Source organism: Varanus komodoensis, unplaced genomic scaffold (assembly GCF_004798865.1).
Source record: "Varanus komodoensis strain SLA01 unplaced genomic scaffold, ASM479886v1 scaffold6_4, whole genome shotgun sequence".
In the NCBI taxonomy this organism is placed as follows: domain Eukaryota; kingdom Metazoa; phylum Chordata; class Lepidosauria; order Squamata; family Varanidae; genus Varanus; species Varanus komodoensis.
The window spans coordinates 1,650,940-1,675,211 of NW_025336347.1; the positions used below are offsets into that span (position 1 = coordinate 1,650,940).

At 41.7% G+C, this 24,272-nt stretch overlaps 1 protein-coding gene across 1 annotated transcript in view; it reads right to left on the reverse strand.

The window, feature by feature from the left end:
* The window catches only part of GRM7 (glutamate metabotropic receptor 7), a 456,262-nt gene that overhangs the window by 101,583 nt on the left and 330,407 nt on the right, over window positions 1-24,272 (reverse strand). Inside the window, exons 6-7 of the mRNA XM_044451860.1 lie at window positions 23,052-23,252; window positions 20,905-21,044 (exon numbers count right to left, since the gene is read on the reverse strand). Coding sequence (XP_044307795.1) covers window positions 20,905-21,044; window positions 23,052-23,252 — 341 coding nt within the window. The remainder of the gene's footprint in view (window positions 1-20,904; window positions 21,045-23,051; window positions 23,253-24,272) is intronic.

Here is a 24,272-nt window from a genome sequence, read left to right on the forward strand (position 1 = left end):
CACATATCTCTGGAATAAGCTGCTATCCTTGCTCTGCCAGATCCTGTCATTGGAAACTTTGAAGAAGGCCCTGAAAACATACTGTTTTGCTTTGGCCTTCCCCAATATGTCTGCTGTCAATGTTGCTTATATTGCTGTTTTATCATTGCTTTTACTGGATCTTTATTTGTTTTGAAGACCATGTCAGTTTTTAACCATGTGTTTTATTACTGTATGGCACCTTGGCAGGGCTTCTGCTCAGAAAGGTAGCCAAGACATATTTTAAATAAATAAATCAAATAAAGTACATCCTATTAATGTTTTCAGAGATGGTGTGATCTTCTCAGAAACTGATCAGCCATAGCACAACAGCCAAAAAGAAGGAAAGCCTGTTGATGCACGGCTTAGATCCATTCAGATGATTGTGAAACATACAGACTTACTACAACTTCCAGCAGAAGAGGGCAGGCTGCATTTGCTAATTCTTCTTGTGTCCCCTGAAAATCTGTGCCTTCGGAAAACATGTAGGGCCCCTTGGAACAGTGTGGGTGGTAGCATTATAATTATCCTCCCCAGAATGTGGCCCTCTTTCATCTGTCAGGCTCCTTTACATTCTCGGTCCTTGCTTATTTAGGAAACAAGCTGAGCAGAGAGGGAGTCTGTGAACACTCACGGAACACTTGTGCAAGAAGCTTGTGCAACTGCCAAGCTTCTTCCATGCAGCATAAAGGCCGTGCGTCCCATGCATGGAAGAGGGACATCACTCAATTCCTGTCAAGCAGGGGTCAATCCATGTGAATGCCCAGCATGCTTGCCAAGAAGGGAGACTCATGGCCACAAAAATACAAGTGGGCCAGACTCCAGAGAGCCAGGACCAGGGAATGCAGTGGATTCTTACCCCCAAACCTGATTCCTCAAACACCTCCGATGCCTGGTGACTTGGACAACTGCCAGCTTCCCCATTTGCAGTAAGAGTCTTTGCTGGAAGGGAGACTCTCCTATGCATAGACAACCAATGCAGGATTCAATCGTATTATTCTGATGTCAGATGAAGGCAATAAAAAACAATGGCCCCACGAGTGATTATACATAATGGCACCTTATAATTCTTTATCTCTTCCCCATCTGCCCTTGAAATTATTCTGTCCTATCAATCTATTCTGCCTTTCTGACCTACAATTGCCCCTGTCTAACAAGCACAATTTCAAACTCATATTTCCCTTTTAATTTAAAAACAACCACCAAAAAATTCTGTTTGGCCTGCATGCTTTTCACTGAATGCAAAAACTGGTTGTATACAGCATATGATAGCATAGTCACAGGGTGAGGAGGAGACAAACTGAGGTGCAAATGTGTTTCAGATTCCTTCTGTAGATGCAGGACATGTAACTGGGTCACCTGTCATGCAGATGTAGCGGCAGAAGTCGATTCTCCCATCTGCACTTGCCGCTTTTGAAATCAGCCACAGATGGGGCCCAATTGGCCATGCAGCTGGTGACCTGAGCTCCCCATCCTTCCCTGAGCATGCTGCCAGTTGGGCTCCTACCCCATCATGGTAGATGAAACTTTGCCTCTGGATCTGTGGCACTCCTTCCTTTGACAAGTCTTTGTCAGAATCACTGTGAACAGAATTACTGTCCATAGTCATATCTGTTTGTGAGCCTTCATAACGTCCTTGCCTCTGTTCCAATCTCATCCTGCCCTGCCACCTTCCTGGAGCAGAATCTATGCTTAATATGACCATAATTCAGATCCTTAGAAACCCTGGGATGGCCTCTCCAGTGTTCTCCTCCATCACTGACCAATGAAAAAAAAAATCTCCTGGTATAAAATCTTGACCAAATCGATCTGCCCTGAAAGGTTACTCTCTTGTATAGTGCAGTCTATATTTATGTTTCACCCTATAATATTGTGGCATGAGATGCCTTTTAAATACTTCCTTTCTGCACAATGCATTCATAAGCAAGAATATTTGGATATGGCTGCTGAGCAGTTGCTCAATAAGCCATTGTTGTGCTCTCAGCAGGATTCATTTTAAAGTGCCGCTTTCGGCAATCTTAGTACCTTCACTCCTCCACGACACAACTAGGCCTAAGTGGTGTTTACTGTATTTGCATTGCTCAGCCAAGGAGAAAGCAAAATCTATAATACACCAATTATTTATATAATCATCTCACATTATAGGTTTGGAATTTCCTCTCAGCGGCTAAATCTGCAATTACCCACTGCTACTGCCTGCAGCTTTTTGGAAGTGAAAGGTAACAATAAGGATTGGGGTTAGGTGCTGAGCGACTGACAGGGATGGCTGTGATTGTGTTGGTGTTCCTTTTTTTAGGGGTAAAGCCAACTCTGCTGAAGTCAATAGGGAAACTTTCATTAGAGGCAGTGTGTTTCAGCTCTTTTTGTAGAGAAGTGGAAACTGAAACACCGAACTTTTTTTGTGCTTTGGCAACGTGGTGCGGCTGCAAAATATGCCAAAGGAATGCTTGACAGGGCTTTTATGCTAAAAGAGAATATATTCTCACAACACCTACTTCTCATTTAACTTCTGCCTGCACAGCAGGCTGCCATTTCAATTCCATTGGTTCCACTCAAGGACAAGCAGAATTGCCCTCTATCCTGTATTCAGCTTTCCTCCTTTAGGAGACACACTAAAGTTAATTTTGTAATGTGACAAATTACCACCTGCCATGGCATCAGGTGCCCTCTGAGCCTGCATCTTTTTTCTCCTGTAAGGAAGACATTTAATGTGGTTTTCTGGGAGTCTGTGAACTTGGAAGTCTTTACAAGTATCCAATGGAGCATGGGAGGAGCAGAGAGCCAAGGACCATGTCCATGCTTCCCACACTCTGTTGAAGACATCAGCTATTCATTGCAGCTCCCTGTCTCTTGCCCCTGCTCACAAGGAAGATGAAGGCCGGAGGACACTGTCCGGATTCTTCATAGGATAGCAATGTGCCACTTCTTCCAGGCCAGCCCACTGGCACCTTCCCCTGCATCTGCCCTGAAGATTCTCCTCTAACTTTGGAGCTGCAGCCTACACAGAAAAGCCCAAACTGGCTATGAGGCTGGTGGAAGGTTCACCTAAAGATGCAGTTCTCACTGTGACCTTGGAGTGCTTTTATGAGGTCACAATGAGGACTCTGGCTCGTCCTAGGGGCATCCGGACAACATCTACTGGCAAGAGGATAACAACTTGGGTCTAATTACATCAAGATCCATTTGCATGTTTTCCTGACATGGCTGTGCACTCATGAACATCACACCGCAACAAAGGAATATGGAGACAAGCATAGATACAATGGTATGGAGATTGCTTTGAAAACTAAAACAAAGAAGCAATCTGCACAGGTCCTGTGCTAATGTAGTGAGTGGAAGAGATACAGATGTACCAAATATACTGAAAACTACAGTGAACTGAATACAGTCCAGGAATTAGAAGACAACTTGAAAACCTATGATCATTCCTAATACATCAGTTTCACTTCAGGAACTAAATGAGGTAATTTGGATTTTGGTTCCTCTGAAAAAATTCTGGTCTGGTCTGTGGTTTACCTACCACAGAGATTCGGTTTCCAGTCCCGATAGGTGTTTCTCTAAATAATATTCTTTTCCTGCTCTTTCATAGTGTCAGTATGCAACTCTTCCCACTCCAATTGGCCAAAATGTATAACTGAACATTTTGCCAAAATCTTGCAAGTGCTCTTAAAGTACTTCATTTGTTTTATGGCCACAGAGGTCAAAGCTTTCTTTAGTTATATATTTGTTTTATACCCATGTTGTCTGCTTTGAACTTAGGGCACATACTTGAACTTTTAAAGCAATACATCTTCTTGGTTACATTATCTGTGGCATAAAACTGAAAAGTGACCATACACAATCACTGGCTTCTGGCCACCGGCCTCTTGCAATGGAGCCATTTATTTCAATCAGGTATATAGAAGAAATGCCTTGCTGAATATTCTCCATTGTCCGCTAAGGTCTTTACCATTTAGATTGAAAACATCGGAAGTCAGAGCATAAACAACAGTTTGGCAGATTTTGTCTAGACTAAATAGTGAGAGCCATTCTGATCTCAACTGACCTGGGAAATGCAAGGCTGCCATTTGCACTGGTACGAATAGCTTCCAGAATGTTTTCTTGCAAATGTGTAGGTGAGCTTTCTCTAAATATTCCAGAAGTATTTTCTGTTGGAAATTAATGTGACATTCCATGACATCTGACACGTGTGAGCATTGCTGCCTCCATAGTCCATTGGCCCTGATGCATGGGGAAACGGGAGTGCTGGAGGAATATGAATTTGGAGCTCTGTATCCAGCTGGATCATTCTTTGAGTGTAACTGAGGTTGTGCAGTGGAAATTAGGTTCAGAACGGTATGCAAGAGGAAAAGCCCATGACAGCTACATTTTTGCAAGTGTGGTTTTACAAGCAGCTGTGTCTAGCTCATGCACAACCCCACTGTGTAACTGGTGGAGGAACTTCTTGCAGGTGTCATGAGCAGCAACCACTTGTGCAATGAGAAGTTTCAACAGAGTTCTACTTTTCTGAGTTTGTGGAATGACACCAGTGGGTATTGCTCCTAGATAGGATGTGGTGGATAAGAATAACAATGGCAACTGCCTCAATGACACATAGAAGTACACATACACACTCGTCGCTTCTATGCAGAGCACAGGAATAAGATGTACTTGTATGTAGACAGTGCCAAGAAAACAGGACAGGAAGATGCAAAACCAACAGAATAGTCATAAAGCATTCAGCAAAATTACCATCTACTTTCCAAATTACTGTGAAAAGAAAATGTCACTGAGTACATTAATCACTTTCCATTATTTGTTATTCCACAATCTCCTGAAATGTATCAAGTACAAAGAAGCTGCTTTGCATGAAGATCAGGCTTTTAATTATCCATAGCTCTTATTCACAAATGCATTGGTGGGATCCCAGGTAAAGTCCGAATATTTCTATAGCCCAGTGACCTTCTGTTTCCTCAGCAGTGCGTTCCCCCATGCCATAAGGCAAACCACACTTGAAACTAAAGGGACTTTCAAAAGCAGGTCACAGAGTCCAGCAGAGACTTTGTGTTCAAAGGTGGATTCCCTGGACATGACTGGGCTCACAGGCTAACCGGAAGGAGCAGTTTGGGTCCTGCCAAGCAACTGAGATATTTCCTCACTTGATCATTGCATCAACAGAACCTTTGCATGAACAAATGAGATGATCAGAGGGCTATCTTAAATTTCTGTTGTGGATTTCAATGTATGTGTTGGCATTTTAATGGTCAGTCACTTCTGGGGTGGTTTCAATGTCACTTGAGCAGTCATCTGCTGGTACAAGGAGAAACTTCCTCACCCCCCCCCCACCAATCCCTTTGTGCCTCTCCCCTCCATTCATGCACAAAGTGTGCCCTGAGGGACCTCCCAGTCTCCAGAGAGAATCTGGAGAGGACTACAGGGGAGAGGGAAATCTGTTCCCACAGCTCTTTCTGTTCTGCTAGCAGATTACTAGCATTGAAAGAAGCAACTTCTGATGCAGCAGTGGACTGAAATCAGCCATTCTAATCTGCCCTATGCTACTTGGAAACATATGAAATATTAATATATTAAATATTGTGCAAACCATTTGGAGAGCATTATGCCAATCAAATGGTATGTAAATGCCTTAAATAAAACAAAATAAATAATAAACCCTCTGTTATGACAATCTGTTTTAAGATCTGTGAGATCTTACAGTATGAATCACACTGCCCTCCCAGAAACTGTTGCTAGGTAATTCATCACTCAGTACAGAGAAACCAATTGTCCAAAACGATGCAGTTCTTACTGACAAACTTATAGCAGTGTGTTACATGTAAGATACGATGTAGAGGTATACAACACCACCAAAATTCTTCCAAGAGTTTTCTTCCCTCACAACCTCTGTGCTTAAAATTAGCTTGAAGGATGAGCATGAGAAGAACTGAAAGGAAATCTGTGGAAGGAGACAATATTTATGTATTATGTCATCACAGCAAGATCTTTCAGCAGTCTTCATGCTGGAGCCCATGTTTCTATCCTTAAAGCAGAACTATCTCTTTGTTTTGGTAATGTATGGATCAATACCTGAAAAAAATATTTTCCCAGATATAAATGATTTTCCATAGTTAAGATAAATTGCTAACTTCACTAGCTATACTTCAAATTTTGTTCCCCTGATATCCCCAAATACATCTTGCTTTTGTTCATCATTTATTCAACTATCCCTTCCCCATAATAATTGTGAGACATCACTGAGATAACGATTATGTGAGATAAAGTCACTAAAGAATATTTGACTATTTTCAAGCACCAAGAATAAAAGATCAGTAGGGATTTTGTAGGAAATTGTATATTTTCGTTAGATTTATGAAGTGGACAGAGAGGGTGGGAACATGTAGATTGATGGAAATATACAGATAGAAATAGGGCCAATTTTGCATGTATAAATGCAATTAATATGGCTACATCTAGAATTTACCACAAGGCATGCTTAGAAATCCTACAAGAAACAAAATAGCTGGAATTGATTCATCTTCCCTTGCCCAAGCTGTTCTATTCTTAGTTATCTTGAGAATAGACTGAAAAGATGGATCAATATTCTCAGGCCAGAAACAGAAAGCACCTTTTGGAGGTATAATATCGAACCAAAAATGTACCTATTCATGATGAGAATGCTGATGGAATTAAAACAAAAATTAGGAAAATGCAGAAATATTGTATAGAAGTATAAGAGTTCAGCCCAAGGTAAGATAGTATTCTACTCTTTATCCTGGGCATAATGCCAATATTTTACATTTGCTCACAATGTGAATTATGACCATACTAGTCCATTTCATGACTGAAAAACAATGAGAGTGTTATGAACAGATAAACATTTTTTAAATTCATTTAGTGCTAGATTGTCTTGGTTCTGTTTGGATTGTATGAATCTTGCTATGCTTAGTTAAAACAAAAGAGACTATAGCTCCCACCATTTCCCTTCCATATGACTGTCCCCTAAATAGCATCAATAAAATAAATAAAAATAAGCCAGTTCATAGCACGGAATCTTATTCTCCTGCAAAGTGAAAGCTGAGATCATTACACACCAGCAAGTTTGGAATTTCAGTAGAAACTGAATTGGTGTCACAGCTGTAGAATTTAACCCTACAAAGCAGCACTAAAGAAGGGATAAAATGTACTCTTGGTCTGAAAGACAAGAAAAAGACAAGCAGGAATAAACGTACTACTTCACTGGGAAATGAAGGAGATTTGGGCTTGCCTTATCACAATTTCACACAATGACTATATGGACTCTTTTAAAGTTATAGGTTTTGTTCTTGGACTGTCCTAAGTCACGCACATCACTTCTGCTGCTCCGAGCATGCCTACAGTTTCGTGTGCACTGTTGCTGTAGCTGTAGCTGAATCTGAAAGAGGATCTAAAGGAGACAGATGGATGCAGGTAGCTCAGGCAGAGACAGAGCTATGGAAACTCCGGGAACATCAAGTTGCTCCAACAAGAGTCTAAATGCAAAAGAGCAAGATTAACAAAAGACGTAAAGAGGCCGCCCCAGCCGTGACTCGGAGCCTAGGACAAGGGGTGTTGGTAGGTGCTTGAAAGATCTGGCATATATGCAAATTCAGAAATAATTACTATAATTTAAATTTCACAGAAGGCAAGCCATGTTCCCACCCAAATCACACACCATAGGCATGCACACATAGGCTGTCTACACAAAACAAAGAGCTCTGTGGCACCTTAAAGACTTATCAAAGTATGACTCACTAAACTTCATGACACATTGTCATGGCACACTGAATGTAGGTCTCTCTCTCTCTCACACACAGAGAGAGAGAGAGAGAGAGAGAGATTGTGGCTTAGACTCCACTGAATACATGGGAATTACTTATGAGTTAACACACATCATTCATAGGATGGTGAAAGAGATGAGGACATCTGTGGAACAGGCTACTGAAAGAGCTTCTGTGCTGAAAGAAGGCCTTCAACATCTTTCAATCTAGGGAGCTTTTATTACTTAAAGCCTACCATGTTTTATTTGAACACTGATATTTTATCACACTGTGACAGCTATTGTTTTTATTCATTCATTCATTTATATGATTTATATGCTACTCTACATTCAGTAAAATATCCAAGACTGTGTCTGTGTCTGGGGAGATAACCATAGTAATAACTGAAATAGAAAATTAAAACCTTTAATATCAGATTGTTTTAAAAAAGTCTTCAGAAGATGCCAAAAACAAAACAATGTTTGTACCTTGTGGGCATCAAGAGGCAGAGTTTCATTGGGAGGGATGCTCCTGCGTTTATGGCAATGGATGGATTTTCACGTGTTTGCGCTGGATCTTTCCTTTTGCATTTTTAGCTGCCTGGTTGTGCTTGGTCATCACCATCCCTTCTTGATTCAAAGAAGCTCCCTTTAGTAGCACTACTGTACATGTAAGAAGGGCTGTGATGGCAAAATCAGCAGGGAGGTAATGGCTGGGTTGCCATTTGAACACTGTGTTCTTCTAAGGCTCCTGGATCTGCCACTGCAAGCCGCCATGTGTCTTTTAGTAACAAGGGAAAGTGTTGGGAAGTAACAAGAGTGTGGTAGGACAGGGCAAAATGTATCAGACCTGCAGTCTAGGAAAGCTGGGGGAAAATGTTGAAGAAACTGCCAAAAAAGGTGGAGAGAAAGAGGGGTTGCCTCTGGAGGGTCACATGCTGCTTCCTTGGACCTTTTTGGGGAGGCTGATGCAGAAGTAGGGAGCCTTGGATGATTGTAGAAGTTGTGCTTTACAGATTCACTTTTCACTCTTAAAAACCTGGGTTCAGATGCATCATTTAGCGGTCTTTTGGATCATCCTAATGACTTGGGGGTGCCTTCCCTTGTGCTGGACTTCCAAACACTTGGAGAAATTGCTCTGCAGGTCTAAAGTCTTCTCTATGTCCATAACCTTCTTCAGTAGAAATGCATGATTCATTTCAGTTCATTTTAATCGTGCATTTGTCCAGTTTGCACTTTCCTGACCAAACATAGACTCAGATGTAAACTGTCATTGAAGCCCATGTATTTCCAAGATTGCCACGTGATTCATAGACCAAATAAATAAATAAATAAATAAATAAATAAATAAATAAATAGCTAGCTAGCTAGCTAGCTAGCTAGCTAGCTAGCATCAGTATATTTTAAAAATGGTACATTGGAAACAGAGTACAGTTCAAAAATAGCTAAAAATACATTTTCATCATGGAAGAATGTGTAGTTTTCAAAAAAATGCATATTCAAAATGAGTTCATTTCAAAACGGTGTACAAATATACTTTTCTTGTGAGAGAAGAATGTGTACATTTCAACAAATGCATACCACTGAAACATACATTTAGACAGATACACACGGATATGCACCTGGATATTCAGGTTAAAAAAGGTTTGCAATCCAATGTAGAGTGAAGTAAACATGACCTTCAACATGGAATCCAGATAACTACAACAAGCTCCGGTTTTGCTCATTCACTCATCCTTATGGATGTACAAATCAGTTCAATTTATTTTCCCCATCTTTCGCCTGCTTTGGACATAACATTAAGGATTTCCATGGGTACGTATGGATATTTGAGAAACTGTCCCATGAAACTGTCCCTGGCAACAAAATTGCCAGCTGCAAAGAAGAGCAACCTAAGGACAACACAGAGGTAGATTCTGACTTCCAACACAAAACACACCTCAGCTAAAATAATAGTGTTTTGCACCGAGAAACCTATTTCACAAAAGACAAGGCTTTTCGTCTGCCACCAAAACAACTGATACGCCAACCTCTTTCTTTCTCAGACTCCATATCCCCAGCTATAGACACACGCTCTCCATCACCACCCACACCTCCCTGATCCAACTTACGCATACAGAGCCCTCCCCAACAACTCTGGCTTCCCAATCCTCTTCTGGTATCCCACAACTCACAGAGCACCAAACTGTCTTCCCATTTTTGAATTTTCTGAACATAAACTCAGGGGAAGGGCTATTTGCTGGGTACAAGAGAACGTCTCCGGGGGGTATACTGGAATTAGCCAACATGAAGCTGAGCCCTGGGTACCTACCCTCTTTCTATCTCCAGAAGAGAAGACTGGAAACATCCATTTGCTGGTTGCACCAGGAACTGTGATTAGTTCAAAGAAGAGTGTTTGGGACATTTCATTGTGGAAAAGCCATACCTTCTGGACTAAAAGGTGGTCTAGTGTAGCAGTTTCCTTTGGATTTCACACTTTTCCAAATTGTGCAATGCAGTTTTCCCCTCAAAATTGCATTTCAGGATAAAATATGTTTGAACAAAACACTGGCCCCCACTCAGACATCAGCTAAACCCCATTTCACATTTCTCTTTAGTTTCAGGCTGTTTTGGTCTGGAAGTGTTAACATAATAGGCAATGAAAAATAAAATATTAAAAGATGGCCTTTCCTTTATCAATGCTTTTTCAGTTAGCTTTTATTTGTTTTGGCCATGGGCCATAACAACACAGCATCATAACAACGGATATTAAAAAATGAGGTAAAACAATGGTGCAAGGATAAACAAAAAAACAAAAAAAATGATCTCAGTAATGAAATTTACAATTTAATATGTGGTCATTGAAAAAATGCTGATGGCACTTCAGAGATTCCAAGGCAAAATGAATTACTTTCAATGGCTTCCTTGTCAGTTAAAGTGTACAGCTTGTCCGTTCTTGCAGAAATCACTAACCATCATAGTCATTTAAGGCCCACTGAAATCGATATAAAATGGTAGTCATTATGAACCTAAAAGGCATTGAACTCAATGGGAACTAAGTGCAACTAACTGGATCTAGATCCAGTCCAATGCCTTTACCTGTGCAATTGTCAAACATCGTATCATACAAATACAAAAGCAAAAATTATGGGGAGCAAGACTACAAAGATTAAAATGTTTGATACAATGCTACAGTCAAAAAAGTAAGGCTTGCATAACTGTTTACAAGGCAGAGAGGCCAGGCAGCTGCTTTGCTGCCAGAATGCCTAGTATTCCAAGAGCCGTCTGGGATGGCACTTGGTTCCTTTTTACATGGACATGAATGAGATGAGGTGGTGATCAGCACCTTCAGCCTGGCCTTTTTTATGGGGTTTTGGATCCTCCCTAGCCTTCTGTCTATGCTCAGCAAAGAAAGGAAGCCATTTTGGTGAGTCAGTGCAATGCATGGTGGGAACTGGAATTCCCTCACCCCTTTCTCTCTCACAGGAAAGGAAGAGAAATGGCAGCGTTCTTGATGCTTCTAGATTGGCAGGAGTAGCAGAAGTGTGGATGCCACTCAGTCTTGCAGCCCTCTGCCTGCCCTGATACACTTGAACAGAGCAGCAGCAAAGAGGGGTGGGGAGGAGATAATGGTGGGATGATGCAAGGAAGGGGGGTCTTTACACTGACAACTGGATAGCAACGCTATTAAATGAATGAGTGACTAAAGTAGATGAGGGTCTGCTCCTTTTTCATAGTACCACATTGATGGGGGTGAGTCCCATAAAATGACTAATTTACAAAAAATGAACTACAAGGTGAAATTTACTGAGCCCTAGCTTTGCTTAAAAATTAAACGTTAAGTGTAACATTGTGTCTTCTTTGCATATCCAGGTCTTGTAGGTAGGTAGGTAGGTATAGGTATAGAAATAATTAGAAATAAATAGAAATGTTCCAGTGGGGCTGCAAACCTATTCCTATTCACCCAGGGTATGCTCCTCTAAACTAAACATGGGGTCTGCTACCGCCTGAAAGAATCATGACGCACATCTTACTTGTGTAAGTTTAATTTTTACATTGCTATTTATTTTATATTGTTAATTTTATATTGTTATTTTTGTATTTTATTGTATTTTATTGTGTTGTAAGCCGCCCCGAGGCTTCGGCAAGGGGCGGCATAGAAATGTTTTAATAAATAAATAAATTTGATGGGAGGAGAAGTAATGATGTTGTGACTAACTGAAACGGGGCAATTATTGGACGATTGAAAGAGGAGATAGCCGACTTGAATGTGCTGCTTTGGGCTGATGGCAGCTGTAGGCCAAAACATCTGGAGGACCATTTGTTGCCCACCCGTGATCTAGACCATCCAAGAGTAAATAATTTGAATGTGAGAAGTGATTGTGATGAGGTGCAAATTAGCTTAAGAACAATTGGGCTGGGGTGATTTAGATTTTTTAAAAATGGCTTTCCTTCCATGAAATTTAACTTCTAGTAGTTTTAAAGTCACACATATAAATTAGCATATGCAAATCACCTATGAATTGTTCTCTCCTTTTATCCTTTCTTCTGGTGATGCAGAAGAGGTAACTCCACAGGGATGGAGAGACAGTGGTCAGGATGGTCTACTCTGCCAAAGGGATTGCCAAGACCATTTTCTTTCATGTTATTCTATTAAGAATTGCTTTGCTAATTCTGTTTTTACTTATGTAATCTTATGTTGTTACACACTGTAAAGGCTTTTGATAAAATGACTGAGTGATTATGTTCTTATGGAATAGCATAAATTGATTTAGGAAAAGTCATATTGAGAAAAACCTTTGCATAAACTGAAATAAATTCTCTCTTTGTAGTACCCTGGCCCGGTTCCTAGAAACGTATATATGGAGCAAAATCCATAACCATAAGTCATTTGGACAACTTTCTCAACCCCTGAGGTCTGTTTAATAAAACATATATTCAATAACCTGTGCTCTGTTAAGCATTAGTTTAATCCAGTAGTTAAATGGACTGATACATTTCTAACCCAACAGGTAGAATACTTGTTTTGTCTCATAAAACAGAGACTGGGAATTCTTCCAGTGTGAGGACTGAACTTAATAATCTGTCCTGAAGAATTTCCAAATGTGAAGCTTTCTCATTTCTGTTTTCACCCGATAGGTGCACTTTCTATCACCAAAATTAGCAATACTGCATCATAGCATTGTCACAGGTGAGATCCTCAATTCCTTAATTTAATTAATTTAGCAATCATAGCTTATAATATACTTCACTGTGATTTTTTTCAAGGACTGTATGATGATGAAAATGTGAAAGGCATGTAACATAATGAATCTTTTCAACATAGTGATGCAATGTCCACTAAATGTAGCTAGATAGCCATGGATCATATTCACAGCTGCAAGGTCAGAAAGTACTCTGGGGATCTGTGCTCAGACCCACCTCCACCTGCACACACACAGGAACAGCTTGTGTGGAAACAACCTCGCCAGTTATTTCCCCAAGGTCCTTAGAGCAACCGTGGAGAAAGGGCTAAGAGGCTGTTTCAGGGAGGAGGAGGCAGCAGGAGATGAGGGTCATCGAGGTGTGCCTGCTGGTGGCTCCTGAACCTCTTTCCCTCCCACTTCAAAGCATCACACTTAGCCAAAAGCACACTTTTCCGTGTGTAACCGGAGTGAGAAGAGTGGGCAGGAACCTTCCCCTCTGTGCTCCTCCCATTCTCTGTATTTGCCTATGTATTTTTGTACCATCCAATAGCCAAGGCTCTCTTGGAGGTTAACAACACAGGAACAACAAACATTAACACAAAACAATAATACTGAATCAGCACAGAGGCGTAGCAGAGGTACAGGGTAAAAAGCAACAATACTGAAGTCTAAATGTTAACTGGTGAAATACTGGAAAAATTAAAAGGTTTTTACCTGGCACCAACAAGAATACAAAGTAGGCACCAGGTGCACCTCTCTGGGGAGTGCATTTCATAGCTGGGGTGCCACAACTACAAAGGCCTTTCTCCTGGTAGCCACTCTCCTTACTTCCTTTGCAGGGGACTCCCAGAAAAGGACCCCCAAAGGTGACCTCAGGATCTGGGAAGGTACATAAGGGAAGAGACAATCCTTCAGATAGCCCGGGCCTAAGCCATTTAGGTCTTTGACTACTAATAGTAGCACTTTGAATCGGGTCTGGACTTCAACTGGGAGCCAGCATAGCTGGAAGATGACTGGCATAACATGTTCTCATAAGCCAGGCATCATTAACAATCTCACTGTCCTATTTTGAAGTCTCCAGACCATTTTCAAAGGCAGCCCCATGTACAGCACATTTCAGTAAACGAACGAGAGGTTACCAAAGCAAGGATTACTGTAGCTAGGCCCGGCTTGTCCAGATAGGTTCATAATCATCTTTATCTGATAAAAGTTGCTCCATGCCACCAATTGTATTTGTGCCTCAAGTGACAACTGTGGGTCCAGGAACACCCCCAAACTATGAACCTTTTCCTTTAGGGAGAGTGTAACCTCATCTGGAACAGGTTCAATATCACCCAACTGGACAGACAAACCACTCACCAATAGTATCCCTGCCTTGTCCATTCGTTGGCCCTTATCCAGTCCATTACCATACTCAGGCACTAATTCAGAATGACCACCACCTCACCTGGGTTTGATGAATAAGAGAGGTAGAGTTGAGTGACATTTGTATATTTATGGTACCTCAGACCATACCTCCAGATCAGGGATAAAATGGAACCTTGTGGTATCCCATGGCATAACTGCCACACTGCAGAACAATCATCCATCAGCACCACCTTCTACAATCAGCCAGTCAAGAAGTTAGCCTGCAGTCAACCAGCACCCCGAGGTCCCTTTCACAAGTGCTGCTCTCCAGTCACTTGTTCCCTAACCTGTACTTATGAAACCTATTCCTATGCCCCAAGGGCAAGACCTTGCCTCATCTACATCGAATGCCATCCTGTTGTCCCCTGCCCACTTCCATAATCCTTTGTCCATAATCTGTCCACTGTCCAGATCCTTTTGTTTTTCGGCACCAGGCGAAGACCTTTTTATTTAAGTGGCATTTTAATTGTTAATATTATTGGATTTTATCTGGCCAGGGCGGCTTATTTTATAATGTTATTCTTGTATTTTTAATTTTAATGTTTATATTTTTAATTTAATGTTATTTATTTTTAACTTATTGTTGTAAGCCGCCCCGAGGCTTCAGCGAATGGGGCGGCATAAAAATGTTTTAATAAATAAATAAATACCTGCTCCTCAGTTCTGGCCACTGCCCCAGTTTTAGCATCATCTGCGAATTTGATCAGCAGACTGGTTACCCCTTCTTCCAAGACTGAACATTACTCGTCCCAGAAGGGAGCCCTGGGGGACCCCGCTTGTTGCCAGTCATCATCCTGATGATTCTCCACTAATAGTTACCCTCTGCTTTTGGTTTGTCAGCCATGTCCTAATCCATCAGACAGTGTATCAGTCTGTCCCAAAACTCCTCAATTTCTCAACCAGGATATCATGGGCACTTTGTCAAAGGCCTTGCTGAAATCCAGGTATACCACATCCACTGCGTCCCCTCCATCTAGCCACCTCAACACCTTGTCACAGAATTCCACAAAGTTTGTCAGGCAGGCCATGCTGCAAGGTCACCAACCTTCCTTCCCTATCAAGGGTTACTAGATCTCTCACTATTATGAGCCTTTCCACTGGCTTTCCTAGAATGTCCCCTCTACTACCCTTTTTGAAAATGGGGACCACTGATGCCACCCGTCAGTGGTGTACCCAGCTTAGAAGTAGTAACCCCAGTTCACCCATCCAGGTCTCAGTGATGCAAGCCAGGTCAGCACTCTCATCCGCAATCAAGTCATGGGTGAAGGAAGTTTTATTTTGGGCCAGCTGGGCATGTAGGAGCACCACACCAGACCTGAGGGCAAGCTGGGAAGGCTGCCAGGAATCATCCAGTTGGGGGAAGAACAAGAAGAGGAGGCAGCTGTGGGGTATAAAAGCCTCTCTCTTCTCAGCTGGCTTGTTGATCTCCCAGCGAAATGCCTCCTGCTACCTGAGACCACAGTAACAGGGGTATCCCCTTGCTCCTCAAAGTTACCCAGAAACACGATTAAAAGATCTATGATAAAAGGAATGAAAACAGCAGGATGGCCAGAATCCTCTCCTGGGGGCTATGATCAATCTCAGAGGACTGCTTCTTAAGCGCCTCTAAAAGGGTCAAGTGTGTAATGTGGGGCATTAAAGTTGGATACTTTACTCAAGATAGATACTCTATTGCCAATATATTTCAAAGTTTAAATTCTGTTTATTGAAATTAATTCCCTATTCTTTTCTTCTATGAGAAGGAATACTACTACCACTAATCATCTTCATAATAATAGTAATATAAGCAATAGTGTCAACTTTTTTATTTTTTACTTATTTGCATACACACACACACACACACACACTCACACTCTATTTATGCATCTCAACCACGTTCCTGCTGGGATAGCAAGCAACTCAGAAGAGACATTTTTCAATCTGTGCAGTTCTATATTAAGAAACACGTGTATCCCAACACAATGCTCTGGCTTGAATTTCAATCTGACAACTGAAGCAACGTATTGGTAGAATAATTCTGCAGAACTCTGCTTACTCCAAGACAATAGTCTACTGTAGTCACAGACTCACAGTAAGCTGAATAGGAACAAAATAACAAAGAAGGATGATTTGTTGCCTTGTTCCATCATTTTTTATTCTCCTTTTCTTTCCCAGAATGACCTTATAAAGCATCCAAGTGTTTTCTTAGCATCCACTCAGTGAAATGTATATCATTTTTTCATTTATTACATCTCTAAATAGCCCCAAAGCCAAAATTTTCTAAAAACCTTCAATATATAATATTGTGCATATAAAATATGTACATATAAACAGACAGCACACAAACATATCAAATGATTTCAATGACTGATAATAAGAAATCTGGAACTTGCTGTGAAATACCTGAGAATACAGGAGGGTTGCGCTATGGGAGGAATTCAATAAGGGGATGAAAATCCAGTGGCTTTTCTTGACCCAGTCCCACAGAATCAGTTCCACCAGCACTGGGCTGGTGCCAGCTCTCTGTGATGCAAGTCAAGTCAGCATGTGGATGCCCATTTTTAAAATGGATCGCCATTTCCATGTATGTGTGTGCATGGAAGAAGAAAATTTGTACCATATAGGGCCTTCTGTTCTGCAATCTGCACACATGCACTTAAATCACACAAGTGTGAGTGGTCAGCAGGGCTCTCTGCCTCCAAGTTGCATCTAGCCTCATGGCCATTCTCTGCCGCCAGACATGCTCTGGGGACAACACAATGAGCAAGAACAGAACAGTTGAGAGGTGCCCCACTTGAAGTTACTGGCTTTGCTGCTTCATTTACACAAATTTACACAATTTGGAGAAATTGCCCTAATGAGACACAGTTCAAAAAGTATTAAGCTCCGCATTTAAGCAGCTATTTAAAATAATTTCACAGAAGCCAAAAAATCCCCCAGACTAAGCCTGCTTTTGGTCATCAGTCAGAAATGTGTCAAAAGTCATTTAGCTCAAACAGAATGAATTTTGCAGTGCTACATATTCCTAGAGGAGGCTCTTAATCTGGTGACAAACAAATAGCAATGTTGTCACCAGGCAAGTTTCATGGGGGAGAGCATTCCATAATCAGGATGCCACCACCAAGAAGGTCCTCTTCCTTATGGTCACCTTCGAATCCCACCTGGTGGCTGGTGGTAATGAGGAATTAGATGATGGGCATGGTATATGAATGGGTTCATGTCCAGGTATTTTGGTCTCAAGCTGTATCAACTTTTACAGGTCAAAGCCAGCACCTTGACCCAGCAACCTGAAGACCATATTATGTATTCGGACCCTCTTGTCACCGGCCACCACGTCTTGCACAGGCTGAATGTTTCGAACCATTCCCAAAGGCAGTCCATTGACATTGCAATAATCTATCGTGGAGGTAACTAGAGAGTAGTTACATGAAGCCAGGTTGTCCCTCTTCAGATCGGAGGATATGTGGGCTACCAGCACAAGTTGGTAGAAGGCCCTCTGCACCACGGATGGCACCTGAGCATCCAATGACAAGGATGCCTCCAAGAAAACAGTGAAGCTAACAACCTGCACCTTGATCGAGCACCCTACACCCAGTCAGAAAGGAACACCCATTAACAGCATCTCAGTCTTGCCTGTACTGAACTTCCGTTCATTAGCCATCATGCAGCCCATTATTGCTGCCAGGCATTGATTTAGCACATCTTAATATCCTGATGAAGGTGAAAATGAGAAAATTATTTATTTATTTGGAGTTTTTATATGCCGTCCCATCGCTTAATGCCTCAAAATAGAACTGTGTGTCTTCCACATACTGATGGCAGCGCTCTTTAAAACTCTGGATCCTACCCGATGGTTTCACGTAGATGTTGAACAGAACAGGGGACAAAAACAACTGAGCCGCAGCAGAACCCCGTACTGGGGCTGAGAAACAGCACCACCTTCTGGAGCAAGACCACTGCAATGCAGTATGTCCCACTCCCAACTCAAACAGTTTTCCTTTGTTATTGAAAACCCCTGAGAGATCAAAGTCCATCTTTTCTGCCTTTCTTCTGACATCTGACATCATGCAGAGAGACCAAGGCTGTTTCAGTGCCAAATCCTGGCCTGAGCCCTGAATCAAATGGTGATTTGGTTAGATTTTCTAAGTGTTAATGTCTTTAAAGATGGGGTTTTATCTGATATAATTTGTTGCGTGATGCTTACTTTTATTTCATTTCATTGTATTGCTATCGGGACTTTTAGTAAAGAACAGTATATAAAAGCTATAAATAAATAAATACAATTATTTCTCCATTTCCTAAGGAATATGCTGAAAAAAACATGTGATTACCCTCTAATATATGATGTTCATTTAACCAGGGTGACCCCAAAATAAGTGGCAACAGGATAGCATCCTTTCCTACACCCAAGGGCAGCAGGAGACTCTAAAGGGAGCAGCACACCGCTTTGTCCTGCAAGACGGGAATCACCAGGGACAGGCTGTGGACAAGTGGCCAGTGGGCTGTTCTGTTGCTGCCGCCACCACTGCCATGCACTGCCCTAGCCCAGCATCCTCTGCTGGTGCAATTGCACCACTCTGCCTAGAGGTAAAATTGGTCCTACAAGTACTACCCCTTCCAGGTTGTCCCATAACATGCTGACCTGCCTTTGGTCTCAATTTCCATATTATTGTTGAGCAAAATTTGAGCTTTCAGCCTGTAATTTGCACAATTTGCATAAATGCACATAAATGATGAAGCAGCACCCTGAACTTTGCACAAATCTGATTAACTGTCAGTAATTTCAGGCTGGCTATGGTGAGGCCTGTGCAGAAGCAGTGACAGGAAGATGTTCCCATACTTCTTGCTACAAAAAGATCAACCGTAATGCGTCAGCCCCAATTCACACAAACTGCAAGCAGGCAAATTGCGCTGGGGCCGCGTAGCTCTTGCTTCCAAATCTGCACAAAAACTTCAAACCGTTCTGTAGAAGATGAAATCCTGCCCCCAACTCAGCCCACTTTTGGGTCATCAAGCTGATATGTGTCAAAGTCCATTGAGCTCAAACAGAGCTAGTTTTCCAGTTTCACACATCCCTGTTTGCTGCAAAAGCTGCACTGTGAAAACCCAGAGACAAAGCATAATAGCAAGTGGGGAGGATTTCCCAGAGCAGACCCAGGACAGCTGTATTTTTAGCCTGCTCTGGCCATAGTGCAGAGGAAGGATGAGGTGAGCAGGGTGTGCCCCTATGATACTGCTTGCCTGAGAACATCCCTCACTTGCTTGATGCCTTTGGTTAAATAAGCTGAAGCCTGTGATAGTTTGGATGGGTTTCCTAAGATTTTGCCTCAGGAGTTCCTGGGGCTGCATGAGCGAGAGTAGCATTCCAGCAAGAATCACGGTGTTATAGGCCAAGGTCACTGTTTCCAGTACTTGCTACTGAGTTAATTCCTCTTTGGTCAACTGAGTAACAGATCAAATGACTCCCAAGTATGCTGTCTCTATGGTACTCCAATGTGAGCAGAAGTCTTCAGATAATTTTTGACTGACTGGGACCAAAATGGGCAATCATGCAAGGAAGTGCCTGCAATGAATAGAAGCAACACACTGCAATCCTATGCAGGTGTACTCAAAAGTAAACCTGTGTGAGTTGTAGTTACTCTAACCTAAGTATGTGTAAGACTGCTGCCTTAGATTCTTCTTTACATATACATTTATGTATTTGTGTAGCTATTAATGTAAAGTTTTTATACACTGTTTGATTAGCAATCAGGTCTCAGAATAGTGTACCAGAATGATTGCCATTTATTCTGCAGTTATTCTAGTTTCACTCTGTGTACTTGTAAAAAACACGGAGAAGCCCTTTCTTCAACATTAGGGAAGGAAGAACAACAGGATGCTGAACTTGATGAGGTTCTCCAAACCCTACTCAGAAGCTTGGTTCAACTTACTCCTCTTCTCGTTTGAGACCTGTTTTTTGGTTCATTTGGCATTTTTCAAAAGTTGTGGATTTTTCAAAATCTGTGCATTTTCAAAATTGTGCATTTTTAAAAGGACACATTTTACAAAAACTCTGAACATGGCTGGAGAACCTCTGCTCCTATTTGTGTTTCAATTTGGGGTTGCAAGTGTGTGGTTTGCAAACTAAATGAAGCTCTCATACTTTCCTCTTTAAAGAGACCTCAGGGAAACCAAACCACAGGGGTAGAAGTCTTTTTTCATAGCCAAACTGGCAACCACACTGGTACAAGTAAAGAAGACTTAGTAAAGAAGACCTTGGTGAAAGAGAAAAGGGCAGTGGCCGAGGAAGGAAACAAATACTATAGGCTGTCTAGTGCACCCACATATTAAATGAAACATACTGGCTTGCAGAAACAACACAGCAAACAAGCGTTAAGAGTCGTTAGACTTTCCAGACAGTTTTCCTAGTTAATTTGTGCATAGGATCAGACATAACAAAGGTAAGAATCTGATATAATAAGTTTCTGTATAGCTGAGGTTCTTCCCATTCAGTCAAAAGAAAATGTTACGTAAAATAAGGGAAGTTTGGAACTAATAGCACATTGCTGATTAGCATACACAGAGCATGGGATAAAATAGACTCACATTGAGCTGTAGGTCATCTGTCCACTGGCCAATCAGACGGTAGCCTGGGGTGGTGGTGTTTGTCGCATGGTATTGAAAAATGTCATACCGTCCTGGTGCATCACCATTCTTATTAAACATCACTGGAGTGCCAGCACTGCCTGAGGAGGGAAGTGAAGTGGAAGAAGAGAGAGAGAGGGCCAACATTTTACGAGATTTGATTGCTTGTTGTACAATAGTTGAAGAACGTCTAGCCTGGATTTGCAACTTAGACAGCAGCTTCCCATCACCATTGCATTTTAAGTGGGCACTTTAGAATAATTGACTATGCTCTATTCATGTCATTTTTTCGATTAGTTTTCATGACCCCCCCTGCCCGCTGCCACCACCTTCCATGCCTGCTGGCTGAAAAAGAAATTAAAAATAGAAACCTGTAGTAGGACTTGTTCCTATTTTAAATCATACACATGTCAAAATATATGGGATTACTCCATTTCACCACACAAGAAGATTCTTCAGTGAAAATCAAGTGCTGTAAATGGAACTTCTAAATTATTGTTTTTCTCACCAGAAAACATTCCATCTGCTTCAAAGAGATACTGCCATCAGAATGCAGCCTTGGTCTGGTGAATCTTGACTAGCATCCAAAAATATCTTTTCCCTCCAGAATGCGTTATTCTAGTAGCTAACATGCATCTGGGGTGGAAAAACAACTCAGGACATGGGAAAAATCTGTTTCTCATCTATCCTTGCCTATGTCTTCATTTTGACTTTTGGATTTCAATACCTTTGCAGAAATGCAGACAAATGAAACAGGGGAAGGTCAAATTTGAAGTAGTTCATCTTTTGATGTCCAGATGGCAAATCATAATACTTCAGTTCTCTGTTCAAAATAGGAACCTCTACATATTATAGGAAAATCTAAAATAATACTATTTGCTTTTCAAATGAAATGCAGATTCTTCTCATGCAAACCTCACTGCCATCTTTCCAAACACTTGTGTGTTCTTTTATGAGATGATACTAAAATTAATCTCCATTCTTGGAATATTGTTTAGTATTTTGATAGGTAGTTAAAAATAGAGATGACCAAAAAGGATACATATAACCTATCAGGTTATTAGATATTATTCCATTAGATATTAGAATAGTATACACTTAAAGTTTGACATTAAATGTATAAAAGTATAGGCTCCACTTTAGTGCAAGTATTCTGCCTGCCTGCCTACCTGCCTGTCAAATCAATCAGTCATCTGCCTATATACCTCTGTATCCCTGAACAATGCACCGGTGAACTGCCTTTACACAGTACCCTTCAGATTCACAGGAAAAGGTGCATACTTTCTCATCCACACTGCTTTTCCTCCCTCCCTTTGCTCTCCACAGGCTGCTGCCCAACAGGTATGGAGTCTAGCTACCACACCGTTGCACTGAAGTTAGATGCACATTCACAAGCCCATACAAAATGGACAGCAGGATCCATCTGCACCAAGTGTAGCTGCCAAATCCCTTCCCTCAATCAGGCTCCTGCATTTTACAGTCCTGTGACAGATGTACCACAGGTGCAGCGTTCCACTGTGTCCCACCTCTGCGGCAGCATGCTGAACTTGCTGTCTGGGTAGGATACAAGAAGCTGGATCAGGGAGCCCTGGACAACCAACTACATGCTTTAATTTCCTTTCAACATCCATCCCAAAAAGACCGTGGACTTCGAGTTACTTGAACTGAGCCAGACTTCATCCTTACTGGCATTCAGAGCTCAGTGGAAAGGGATTGCTCTGGACCAACTGTCCCCACCCCACGCACCTCAGGTAGCTCGGACTACATCATTCCTGAGCCTTGGTCACACTTGCTGCGGCTGCTCGGACTTGAAGTATGAACTACCTGGAGCAGCCTGGGGCAGGCGAGACCTTCTCAGCATCAACTACGGAAGTGTGTCAGCAGTGGCACAAATGGGCAGCCGTGGGATCCCAAGACTACGAGCCTCCTGCTTCCACAGTGAAGACATGGGAAGCTGTTCTCTACAGGACAGGTGGGTTCCTGTGTCTATTCAGTAAAGGAGGATTAGATCAATTCCTATGGCAAGGCAAGCCAGGTTAATTCCATCCCCGGTTTTAGACATTAACTCAGACCAAATCTTAGGGAAGACTGCCTGATTATGGACTCACCGTTAAAGTTGACGCTGCGGATGTACTTCAGCAACTTCTTGCCCCCTGCATGCTCCATCTCCGGACAGACACCGGAGTAATCATTGCACAGATCTTTGTTCATTTGATGGAGAGCGTGAGCCATGGCATAAACAGCATCGATCACAAACTGAACTCTACCCTCCTGCTCATAGTGGGAGTCTTTTCCAATCCTCTCCTGCCCTGCATGTTCAAGAAAACATACAAAGAAAGAGAAAGAGTAAACAGAATTATTTCAGTGATAAAAGTGTCCATTTCAAGGAGGATTGATGAGAGGGGACGGGGGACAGAGAGGTTGCTCTTGTTTTATTTTTAGCTTTAGCATATGAGTCATTATAGTGCATGAGAGCATTTCAAGGAACACTGATGCAATCAATTGGGATCATAATCGATGATTATTTTGAAGAGGATTGCTGTTAGTTTCAGCATATAAAGCCAGAGAACTAAGCTGCAGATTGGCCCTAGAACTCTAGCAGGCTGTGACTCTCAGGTACTGGAGGTTGAAGCTTGAGCCTTTGGTATACAGAGCATGTTCTGTACCGCTGAGCTGCGGGACTCTCCTTGTTCTGCTCTGCAATGTTTGATCGTCGCTCTGGTTCCAAAATGAAAGTACTTACAGCCTTCAAATTTATAGTTTTCCACCTATGCACCATCCAAACCACTGAAACCCCCACATGTAGTAAATAATAGCTATTCGAATGGGAGCATAAAAAACAGAAGAAAGGCATGCATGCTATTTGAAAGCCTGATAGCATGTTTTTTTTTTTCATGTATTAGATACTAATTGAAAGATTTAGCCCCTCTGAAAAAGTAAAGAGCAATTTTGGATACAATGTAAAGGAAGCTCAAGAGGATTTGGTTAACCAGCCTAACTACAACCTTGAGGAGCATAGTGAGTCTGCAGCTCAAAGAAAATCCCTGGTGCTCCACTGGAAGGGATAAAAGAACATCTGGATTCATAGAACAGCACTGATATGTTGCATCAGCAATGCAGAAACATACTGTTTCCCTACCAAACTCATCTGTTACAAGAATTCCTGCTGTGGCCAACCTCTGAAGAAGAAATATATGCCATTTATTCAGTGCTATGGCTTCTATTCTGAGCAGACTCACAGGAATGGATGTGCCCGTCTCTGTGCAAGCAGATGTTCACATTAAACATTTGTCCTTAGACTTGAGTCTATTTATTTTTAAAATTTTATT